Here is a 12,862-nt window from a genome sequence, read left to right on the forward strand (position 1 = left end):
GGCACAGAAACAGAAATATCAATGAATGGGATAGGATAGAAAACTTAGAAATAAACTCACACACCTATTGTCAATTAATCTACAACAAGGAGGCTAGAATATACAATGGAGAAAAAGACAGTCTGTCAATAAGTGACACTGGGAAAACTGGAAAGCTACAAATAAAAGAATGAAATTAGGAGGACTTGAGGAAGATGGCGGAAGAGTAAGACGCGAAGATCACCTTCCTCCAAACAGATACATCAGAAATACATCTACACGTGGAACTGCTCCTATAGAACACATATGGAATGCTGGTAGAAGACCTCAGAACTCCCAAAAGGCAAGAAACTCCCCACATACCTGGGTAGGGCAAAAGAAAAAAGAAAAAACAGAAACAAAAGAATAGGGATGGAATCTGCACCAGTGGGAGGGAGCTGTGAAGGAGGAAAGGTTTCCACACACTAGGAAGCCCCTTAGCAGGTGGAGGCAGTGGGTGGCATAGGGGGGAAGCTTCGGAGCCATGGAGGAGAGCACAGCAACAGGGGCGTGGAGGGCAAAGCAGAGAGATTCCCACACAGAGGATCGGTGTGGACCAGCACTCACCAGAATGAGAGGCTTGTCTGCTCACATGCCGGGGTGGGTGGGGGCTGGGAGCTGAGGCTCGGGCTTTGGTCAGATCTCAGATCGCAGGGAGAGGACTGGGGCTGGTGGCGTGAACACAGCCTGAAGGGGTTAGTGCACCACGGGTGGCTGGGAGGGAGTCCGGGAAAAAGTCTGGAGCTGCCGAAGAGGCAAGAGACTTTTTCTTCCCTCTTTGTTTCCTGGTGCGCGAGGAGAAGGGATTAAGAGGGCTGCTTAAAGGAGCTCCAGAGAAGGGCGTGAGCCGCGGCTAACAACGCGGACACCAGAGACGGGCATGAGACGCTCAGGCTGCTGCTGCCGCCACCAAGAACCCTGTGTGCAAGCACAGGTAACTATCCACACCTCCCCTCCCTGGAGCCTGTGCAGCCCACCACTGCCAGGGTCCTGTGATCCAGGGACAACTTCCCCGAGAGAATGCATGGTTCCCCTCAGGCTGGTGCAACATCACGCCCGCCTCTGCTGTCGCAGGCTCGACCTGTATCCGTACCCCTCCCTCCCCTCGGCCTGAGTGAGCCAGAGCCCCTGAATCAGCTGCTCCTTTAACCCTGTCCTGTCTGAGCAAAGAACAGATGCCCTCAGGTGACTGACACGCAGAGGCAGGGACAAATCCAAAGCAGAACCTTGGGAGCTGTGCGAACAAAGAAGAGAAAGGGAAATTTCTGCCAGCAGCCTCAGGAGCAGTGGATTAAATCTCCATAATCAACTTGATGTACCCTGCATCTATGGAATACCTGAATAGACAATGAATCATCCCAAATTGAGGAGGTGGACTTTGAGAGCAAGATGTATTATATTTTCCCCTTTTCCTCTTTTCCTGAGTGTGTACGTGTATGCTTCTGTGTGAGATTTTGTCTGTAAAGCTTTGCTTTCACCATTTGTCCTAGGTTTCTGTCCATCCCTTTTTTCTTTTTTAATTAAAAAATTTTTTTTTCTTAATAATAATTTTTTATTTTAATAACTTTATTTTATTTTATCTTACTTTATTTTATTTTATTTTATCTTCTTTCTGTCTTTCTTTCTTTCCTTCTACTTTTTCTCCCTTTTATTCTGAGCTGTGTGGTTGAAAGGCTCCTGGTGCTCCAGCCAGGAGTCAGTGCTGTGCCTATGAGGTGGGAGAGCCAACTTCAGGACACTGGTCCACAAGAGACCTTCCAACACCATGTAATGTCAAATGACAAAAATGTCGCAGAGATCTCCATCTCAACAGCAAGACCCAGCTTCACTCAACGAACAGCAAGGTACAGTGCTGGACACCCTCTGCCAAACAACTAGCAAGACAGGAACACAACACCACCCATTAGTAGACAGGCTGCCTAAAATCATAATAAGGCCACAGACACCCCAAACCACACCACCAGACGTGGACCTGCCCACCAGAAAGACAAGATGCAGCCTCATCCACCAGAACACAGACACCAGTCCCCTCCAGCAGGAAGCCTACAAAACCCACTGAGCCAACTTTAGCCACTGGGGACAGACACCAAAAACAACAGGAACTACAAAACTTCAGCCTGCAAAGAGGAAACTCCAAACACAGTAAGATAAGCAAATTGAGAAGACAGAAAAACACATCAGATGAAGGAGCAAGGTAAAAACCCACCAGAGCTGACAAACGAAGAGGAAATAGGCAGTCTACCTATAAAAGAATTCAGAATAATGATAGTAAAGATGATCCAAAATCTTGGAAATAGAATAGACAAAATGTAAGAATCATTTAACAAGGACCTAGAAGAACTAAAGAGGAAACAAGCAACAATGAACAACACAATAAATGAAATTAAAAATACTCTAGATGGGATCAATAGCAGAATAACTGAGGCAGAAGAACGGATAAGTGACCTGGAAGATAAAATAGTGCAAATAACTACTGCAGAGCAGAATAAAGAAAAAAGAATGAAAAGAACTGAGGACAGTCTCAGAGACCTCTCAGACAACATTAAACGCACCAACATTTGAATTATAGGGGTCCCAGAAGAAGAAGAGAAAAAGAAAGGGACTGAGAAAATATTTGAAGAGATTATAGTTGAAAACTTCCCTAATATGGGAAAGGAAATATTTAATCAAGTCCAGGAAGCACAGAGAGGCCCACACAGGATAAATCCAAAGAGAAACACTCTAAGACATATATTAATCAAACTATCAAAAATTAAATACAAAGAAAACATATTAAAAGCAGCAAGGGAAAAACAAAAAATAACACACAAGGGAATCCCCATAAGGATAACACCTGATCTTTCAGCAGAAACTCTGCAAGCCAGAAGGGAGTGGAGGACATATTCACAGTGATGAAGGAGAAAAACTTACAAACAAGATTAGTCTACCCAGAAAGAATCTTATTCCGGTTTGATGGAGAAATTAAAACCTTTACAGACAAGCAAGACCTGAGAGAGTTCCGCACCATGAAACCAGCTTTACAACAAATGTTAAAGGAACTTCTCTATGCAAGAAACACAAGAGACGGAAAAGACCCACAATAACAAACCCAAAACAATTAAGAAAATGGGAATAGGAACATACATATCAATAATTACCTTAAAAGTAAATGGATTAAATGCTCCCACCAAAACAAACAGACTGGCTGAATGGATACAAAAACAAGACCCATATATGTGCTGTCTACAAGAGACCCACTTCAGACCTAGGGACACATACAGACTGAAAGTGAGGAGATGGAAAAAGATATTCCATGCAAATGGAAATCAAAAGAAAGCTGGAGTAGCAATTCTCCTTTCAGACAAAATAGACTTTAAAATAAAGACTATTACAAGAGACAAAGAAGGACACTGCATAATGATAAACAGATCAATCCAAGAAGAATATATAACAATTGTAAATATTTATGCACCCAACATAGGAGCACCTAAATACATAAGGCAAATTCTAACAGCCATAAAATGGGAAATCCACAGTAACACAATAATAGTAGGGGATATTAAGACCCCACTTTCAAAAATGAACAGATCATCCAAAATGAAAATAAATAAGGAAACACAAGCTTTAAATGATACATTAAACAAGATGGACTTAATTGATATTTATAGGACATTCCATCCAAAAACAACAGAATACACATTTTTCTCAAGTGCTCATGGAACATTCTCCAGGATAGATCATATCTTGGGTCACAAATCAAGCCTTGGTAAATTTAAGAAAATTGAAATCATATCAAATATCTTTTCCGACCACAACACTATGAGACTAGATATCAATTACAGGAAAAGTTCTGCAAAAATACAAACACATGGAGCGTAAACAATACACTACTTAATAACGAAGTGGTCACTGAAGAAATCAAAAAATACCTAGAAACAAATGACAGTGGAGATACGATGACCAAAAACCTATGGGGTGCAGCAAAAGCAGTTCTAAGAGGGAAGTTTATAGCAATACGATCCTACCTTAAGAAACAGGAAACATCTCAAATAAACAACCTAACCTTGCACCTAAAGCAATTAGAGAAAGAAGAACAAAAGTCTCCAGGGCTTCCCTGGTGGTGCAGTGGTTGAGAGTCCCCCTGCCGATGCAGGGGACACAGGTTTATCCCCAGTCTGGGAAGATCCCGGATGCTGTGGAGCAGCTAGGGCCGTGAGCCATGGCCGCTGAGCCTACGTGTCTGGAGCCTGTGCTCCGCAATGGGAGAGGCCACAACAGTGAGAGGCCTGTGTACCGCAAAAAAACACAAAAAATCAACAAAAAAACCAAACAAAAACCCCCCAAAGTTAGCAGAAGGAAAGAAATCATAAAGATCAGATTAGAAATAAATGAAAAAGAAATAAAGGAAACGACAGCAAAGATAAATACAACTAAAAGCTGGTTCTTTGAGAAGATAAAAAAAAATTGATAAACCATTAACCAAACTCATTAAGAAAAAAAGGGAGAAGACTCAAATCAATAGAATTAGAAATGAAAAAGGAGAAGGAACAACTGACACTGCTGAAATACAAAGGATCAGGAGAGATTACTATGAGCAACTCTATGCCAATAAAACAGGCAACCTGGAAGAAATGGACAAATGCTTAGAAAAGCACAGCCTGCCAAGACCGAATCAGGAAGAAATAGAAAATATGAGCAGACCAATCACAAGCACTGAAATTGAAACTGTGATTAAAAATCTTCCAACAAACAAAAGCCCAGGACCAGATGGCATTACAGGTGAATTCTATCAAACATTTAGAGAAGAGATGACACATATCATTCTCAAACTCTTCCAAAATATAGCAGAGGGAGGAGCACTCCCAAACTCATTCTACAAAGCCATCATCACCCTGATACCAAAACCAGACAAAGATGTCACAAAGAAAGAAAATTACAGGAAAATAGCACTGATGAACATAGATGCAAAAATCCTCAACAAAACACTAGCAAACAGAATCCAAGAGCACATTAAGAGGATCATACACCATGATCAAGTGGGGTTTATCCCAGGAATGCAAGGATTCTTCACTATATGCAAATCATTCAATGTGATGCACCATATTAATAAATTGAAGGAGAAAAACCATATGATCATCTCAACAGATGCAGAGAAAGCTTTTGACAAAATTCAACACCCATTTATGATAAAAACCCTGCAGAAAGTAGACATAATAAAGGCCATATATGACAAACACACAGCCAACATCGTCTTCAATGGTGAAAAACTGAAACCACTTCCACTAAGATCAGGAAAAAGGCCAGGTGGCCCAGTCTCACCACTCTTATTCAACATAGTTTTGGAAGTTTTAGCTACAGCAATCAGAGAAGAAAAAGAAATAAAAGGAATCTAAATTAGAAAAGAAGAAGTAAAGCTGTCACTGTTTGCAGATGACATGATACTATACATAGAGAATCCTAAAGATGCTACCAGAAAACTAATATTGCTAATCAATGAATTTGGTAAAGTAGCAGGATACAAAATTAATGCACAGAAATCTCTGGCATTCTTATACACTAATGATGAAAAAGCTGAACGTAAAATTAATAAAACACTCCCATTTACCATTGCAACAGAAAGACTAAAATATCTAGGAATAAACCTACCTAAGGAGACAAAAGACCTGTATGCAGAAAATTATAAGACATTGATGAAAGAAATTAAAGATGATACAAATAGATGGAGAGATATACCATGTTCTTGGATTGGAAGAATCAACATAGTGAAAATGACTCTACTACCCAAAGCAATCTACAGATTCATTGCAATCCCTATCAAACTACCACTGGCATTTTTCACAGAACTAGAACAAAAAATTTCACAATATGTATGGAAAGACAAAAGACCCCGAGTAGCCAAAGGAATCTTGAGAACGAAAAATGGAGATGGAGGAATCAGGCTCCCTGACTTCAGACTATACTACAAAGCTACAGTAATCAAGACAGTATGGTACTGGCACAAAAATCGAAAGATAGATCAATGGAACAGGGTAGAAAGCCCAGAGATAAACCCATGCACATATGGTCACCTTATCTTTGATAAACGAGGCAAGAATATACAATGGAGAAAAGACAGCCTCTTCAATAAATGGTGCTGGGAAAAATGGACAGCTACATGTAAAATATGAAATTAGAATACTCCCTAACACCATACACAAAAATAAACTCCAAATGGATTAAAGACCTAAATGTAAGGCCAGACACTATCAAACTCTTAGAGAAAAACAGAGGCAGAACGCTCTATGACATAAATCACAGCAACATCCTTTTTGACCCACCTCCTAGAGAAATGGAGATAAAAACAAAAATAAACAAATAGGACCTAATGAAACTTAAAAGCCCTTGCACAGCAAAGGAAACCATAAACAAGACCAAAAGACAACCCTCAGAATGGGAGAAAATATTTGCAAATGAAGCAACTGACAAAGGATTAATCTCCAAAATTTACAAGCAGCTCAATAACAGAAAAACAAACAACCCAATCCAAAAATGGACAGAAGACCTAAATAGACATTTCTCCAAAGAAGATATACAGACTGCCAACAAACACATTAAAGAATGCTCAACATCATTAATCATTAGAGAAATGCAAATCAAAACTACAATGAGATATCATCTAACACCAGTCAGAATGGCCATCAACAGAAATCTAGAAACAATAAATGCTGGAGAGAGTGTGGAGAAAAGGGAACCCTCTTGCACTGCTGGTGGGAATGTAAATTAACAAAGCCACTATGGAGAACAGTATGGAGGTTCCTTAAAAACTGCAAATATAAGTACCATACGACCCAGCAATCCCACTACTGGGCATACACCCTGAGAAAACCATAATTCAGAAAGAGTCATGTACAAAATGTTCATTGCAGCTCTATTTACAATAGCCAGGACATGGAAGCAACCTAAGTGTCCATCAAGAGATGAATGGATAAAGAAGTTTTGGCACATATACACAATGGAATATTACTCAGCCATAAAAAGAAACGAAATTGAGTTATTTGTAGTGAGCTCGATGGATCTAGAATCTGTCATATGGAATGAAGTAAGTTGGAAAGAGAAAAAGAAATACCGTATGCTAACACATATATATGGAATCTAAGGGGAAAAAAAGGTCATGAAGAACCTAGGGGTAAGGTGGGAATAAAGCTGCAGACCTACTAGAGAATGGACTTGAGGATATGGGGAGGGGGATGGGTAAGCTGTGACGAAGTGAGAGAGTGGCATGGACATATATACACTACCAAACATAAAATAGATAGCTAGTGGGAAGCAGCCACATAGCACATGGAGATAAGCTCGGTGCTTTGTGGCCACCTATAGGTGTTGGATAGGGAGGGTGGGAGGGAGGGAGACACAAGAGGGAAGAGATATGGGAATATATGTATATGTATAACTGATTCACTTTGTTATGAAGCAGAAACTAACACACCATTAAAAATCAATTATACTCCAATATAGATGTTAAAAAAAATGAAATTAGAAAACTCCATAACACCATATACAAAAATGAACTCAAAATGGATTAAAGACTTTTAAATGTTAGGCTAAATACTATAAAACTCTTAGAGGAGAACATAGGCACAACACTATTTAGCATTAATCACAGCAAGATCTTTTTTGACCCATCTCCTAGAGTAAGGGAAATAAAAACAAAAATAAACAAATGAGATCTAATGAAGCGTAAAAGCTTCTGCACAGTAAAGGAAACCAGCAACAACAGAAAAAGACAACCCAGAGAGGGAGAAAATATTTGCAAATGATGTGACTGACAAGGGATTAGTCTCCAAAATATACAAACAGCTCATGCAGCTCTAGGTCAAAAAAAACAAGCAACCCAATTAGAAAATGGGCAGAAGATCTAAACAGATAGCTGTCCAAAGAAGACATACAGATGATCAAGGAGCATATGAAAAGACGCTCAACATCACTTATTATCAGAGAAATGCAAGTCGAAACTACACTGAGGTATCATCTCCCAGCAGTCGAATGGCCATCATCAAAAAGTTTACAAACAATAAATGCTGGAGTGGGTGTGGAGAAAAGGGAACCCTCCTACACTGTTTGTGGGAATGTAAATTGGTACAACTACTATGGAGAACAGTATGGAGGTTCCTTAAAAAACTTAAAATAGAACTACCATATGACCCAGCAATCTCACTCCTGGGCATATATCCAGAGAAAACCACAATCCAAAAGGATCCAAGCACCCTAATATTCGTTGCAGCACATTTACAATTTCCAAGTCATGGAAGCAAGCTAAATTTCCATTGACAGAGGAATGGATAAAGATGATGTGGTACATATATACAATGGAATATTATTCAGCCACGAAAAAGAATGTATTAATGCCATTTGCAGCAACATGGATGGACCTAGAGATTCTCATACTAGGTGAAGTATGTCAGACAGAGAAAGAAAAATATATGGTATCACTTGTATGTGGAATCTAATTTAGAAAAAGATACAGCTGCATAGCACAGGGAGATCAGCTTGGTGGTTTGAGACCACCTAGAGGAGGGGGATAGGGAGGGTGGGAGGGAGAGGCAAGAGGGAGTGGATATGGGGATATACGTATATATATATCTGATTCACTTTGTTATTCAGCAGAAACTAATACAACATTGTAAAGCAATTATACTCCAATAAAGATGTTAAAAGAAAAAGATAAAAGTGAACTCATTTAAGAAACAAACTTATAGATATTGAAAACAAACTTATGGTTAACAAAGGGGAGACATGGCGCCGGTGGGATAAATCAGGAGCTTGGGATGAATACCTGCACACTGCTATATATGAGATGGATAACCAAATAAGACCTACTGTATAGCACAGGAAACTGTATTCAATACTCTTTGATAACCTATATTAGAAAAGAATCTAAAAAAGAATGATTATATTTATATGTATAGCTGAATCAGTTTGCTGTACAACTGAAACTAACACAACATTGTAAATCAACTATACTCCAATGAAATTAAAATATTAAAATAAAAATTTTTAGAAACCTGTCTGAAGATTTCAAAATAACCAGACAATATTGAACATTTTTCAGCATTTAATTCAGGAAAGAAAATTGGAAATTTCAAGCTCTTATGAGCTGAATACTCAGTTTAACTTCACAAATTCCTATTTGCTCTAAGAAAGTTCAATTTTATCTCCTCTTAGAGAATGTCCATGCCATCCACCTGGCATTTCACTTTGAGTATCCTGGGAAAGGGAAGTATACTCTACACTTGTGGATTCATAAATCACTTGTGCTATGTGGAATAGAACAATTATACATAGCTGAAGTGTATAGATTGGTGTATATAAAACCAACAGAAACCACTTGGGCACGAACACATCCAGAATCTGAAAACCAAGTCACACTGAGATCATATACCTAAATTTAGTTTTCTAGAAGCTTACCAGGAACAAAAGTACATTGTTTTTAATGGTATCCCAGATAAAAATGGATGTCAAAGGTCATTGAGTCCAATCACTCTTCTGAAGCATGGAAGACAAGTCGAAACAGCAAATGGTTTGGATTCCAGGGTCTCAGTAATTAGCTACATTTCCATCAAGGAAACGGGAATAAGATTACCTGATTTCAAGCACTGGATTGCTGCCCTTCTCACCTTCTAATCTATTCTCTCTACAACCTTGGAGATCTTTTTAAAGTACAAATCTGGTCAAGTCACTCCTCTGCTAAAACTCTTCAATGTCTTTCTTTGCTCTTAGTGTTAAGTTGAAATCCCTTAACATGAATTACAGCTTCAGTTGGTCTGAATTCAGTCTATCTCTTCATCCTTATTTTAGTCCACTCCTCGTATTGCTCTAATACTCTCATCATGTCCTTTTGACCTCAGCACTAGTCTATTGTAATAAACTGTTTATTTGTATACATCTACCATCTGGTAGTCTCCTCTATGAAGGCAAAGATCATATTTATGTTGTTTATTGCTGTAACATTGGTGACTATCATAGTGCTTGGAATATAGTAGGTACTCTACAAGTATTTGTTGAAAGAAGGGAAGGAGGGAGGAACACAGAAACAGTTGGAAGAAAAGTGTTATTTTTGAGGATAGACCAAACATAAAAATATTTTTATAAAGTATTATTAGAAATTATAAGATTTGGGACCAGTCAGAGAAAGTATCTTTTATAATCTACCCAGAAGGCAGTTCAATTTGTTCATCTATGTCTCCATTTGTGTTTTGGTGGGGGGGAGGTGGGGGGACAGATCATAACAGAACAAAATATTTCAATGCTCACAGTGTTTTAAATGATTCAATTCTTCAGACTTTATTGATCATTAAGGATAATTACAAACTCCCACCAATGTGAAAAAGATTATTAAAACTCAAAGACAACACCCAAATGCACAGACTCTGTGTTGCTTGTGGGGTTTCCTTTATTGGTCACATGTAGACAAAGCCAGCTATAGCAATGATATTTAAGCTCAGAGTATAACTCCTCACATGGTTGACCCATTCTTTACACATAATTTTTTTTAAATGGAGTTTCTATAAATCTACACTCACTTATACAAAGAGGAAACATATGTATTAGCTGCATGATGGGAAAAACCATAACCATGGTAGGAGTATGTAGGTGAGGTGGTTGATCTTCAGGAACTTTTCCTTACCCCATGGTCTAGAGAACAAAGTGCAGTGATCTAGAGCATTGATCTTGAGAAGCTTCCTAATTCCATTTAATATGGAAACCATTATCATATCATATGTATTATGCCCAGAATTGTGTTAGAAAAGTTGGGAGAAATTTAAAAGAAGCAAAACCCTTATATAAATACCCTAAAAATGACATGTAGTTCTTAAGCAACTTTATCTTGATTTTATATTTGTAATTTCTTCCCCTTTCTCATGTGCTCCTCAGGAATCTGGAAATACTTGTCTTTTATCTAAGAAACCTTAACTTCCCTCTGTATATATGTGGTATCAAAAGCTTCAAAGTGTCACCATTTTGTTTGTTACTATAAATCAACATTTATTATCTATGTATTTAAAGTTTCTGCTTCTGGGGTTTTTTTGTTAGCCTGGGATTAACATGGTAGTCATGCTAATAAAAATATCCATGGTCACCATTTCTACTTTACAGTTTTACAATGTGATTTCTAAGTCATTTAAATCATGGAACTAATGAAATCTCTTGTACACCAAAGCTTAGCATTAGGCCAAAGTCTACCAAGTAGGAGATATTCATACTATTTTCTTAGTATAGAGATATTTATCTTATCAGTACATTTATTCATTAATCTGATAAATATTAATAGAGTGCTTATTATGTGCTAAACATTTTTTGGGTAAGTTTTGTAGATATAACCATGAACCAAAAAGACTTGGTCTCTGCCCATATGGCACGTAATAGCTAACGCCTGGAGCTTGACATCTACCAGGCACAAAACAAGGATGACTTCAGCTGTCAAAATGTGTAGAGTTGTCAAATACAACCTTTAAGACAAATAGAGTTTGAAGTTTTACTCTGTATCTAGTATATATTTAACTTTAGAGAGTCCCTATTTATATTCATTATTTAGAAGAATAAAAAGAGACAATTATCTTTTCTATCTTATTCCTTTGATTTTTATAAACATTGAGAAACATTTTGAAAATGTTAGGATTTCTAGTGTGTTGCAGACCCTTAACATTTGCTCTCCTCTATTTTTTTTTTTTTTTTTTTAAATTTTTGGCTGCATTGGGTCTTTGTTGCTGTGCGCGGGCTTTCTCTAGTTGTGGCGAGCGGGGGTTACTTTTCATTCAGGTGCACAGGCTTCTCATTGTGGTGGCTTCTCTTGTTGCGCAGCATGCACTCTAGGCGTGCGGGCTTCAGTAGTTGTGGCACGTGGGCTCAGTAGTTGTGGCACATGGGCTTAGTTGCTCCATGGCATGTGGGATCTTCCTGGATCAGGGCTCGAACGCATGTCCCTTGCACTGGCAGGTGGATTCTTAACCACTGTGCCACCAGGGAAAACCCTGCTTTCCTGTATTTTAAACAGGAATACCTAAGGAAGACAGAGACTGTGGGAAATGACAAACCTCCATTTACCTCTCAGTCAAGTCAGGTTTTCCATGTACTTTCTTAGGGTGCAAATTAAATTTTGTGACATAATTGCTATCTTTCAGACTGGATGGATCTACTCATATTATCTTAGATAATAACAGGATCAAGAAAAAAATAGAGTCTCACAAGTGACAGGCTACTAGTATAACGCAATGCCAAAGACAGGGGGAGAAGGCCAAAGAACACTTACTGGTAAGTGGTTGGGCTGACATTGATGCGTCGAGGGTGACTTCCCGATTCGAATTTGCTTGCCAGAGTGACATTATTTCCAAACAGGCAATATCGCGGCATTCTTACCCCAACAACTCCAGCCAGCACAGAGCCTGAGTGAATGCCTATTCTCATCTAAAAAAGAAAACGAAAAGGATATATTTATGTTTACATTTGGTATGCGATTATTTTAATAAGAGGTACTGCTGAACCATTAAACTCCTAGCTCCTCAAAGAAAGGGACTGGGGCCTTGGTCATTTTTGTGAGCCAAATATCTGGACTATTATATCAATAGTATCAATGAACAAGGATGGTGTGGAATAAATGAACAAATGGATTAATTATAAGAAAAAAAACATTTACTTTTCTATTGTAACACAATAAAACCAGTTGTGTTACAATTTAAATCAGGTTTTATTTGTACCTAGTATGCTCTAATAAATGGAAAATGTATTATTCTCCCTCCAGTTATTCTGACAGAAAACCCTATTTTTTCCTTCATAGCATTAAACACAATTGTAAATTAAATAATTATATTTCTGTTTATCTGTTAATTTA

The 12,862-nt window shown here is 38.3% G+C and overlaps 1 protein-coding gene across 2 annotated transcripts in view; it reads right to left on the minus strand.

Annotated features, from left to right (window-relative positions):
- GUCY1A2 (guanylate cyclase 1 soluble subunit alpha 2) overlaps positions 1-12,862 on the minus strand; it is a 426,391-nt gene that overhangs the window by 39,831 nt on the left and 373,698 nt on the right. For both annotated transcript variants that reach the window (XM_029206851.1, XM_029206852.1), the window contains one exon: positions 12,284-12,438. In XM_029206851.1, the coding sequence (XP_029062684.1) occupies positions 12,284-12,438 (155 nt within the window). The remainder of the gene's footprint in view (positions 1-12,283; positions 12,439-12,862) is intronic.

This window comes from Monodon monoceros, unplaced genomic scaffold (genome assembly GCF_005190385.1).
Source record: "Monodon monoceros isolate NGI ecotype Baffin Bay Population unplaced genomic scaffold, NGI_Narwhal_1 Super_Scaffold_7, whole genome shotgun sequence".
Taxonomy (NCBI): domain Eukaryota; kingdom Metazoa; phylum Chordata; class Mammalia; order Artiodactyla; family Monodontidae; genus Monodon; species Monodon monoceros.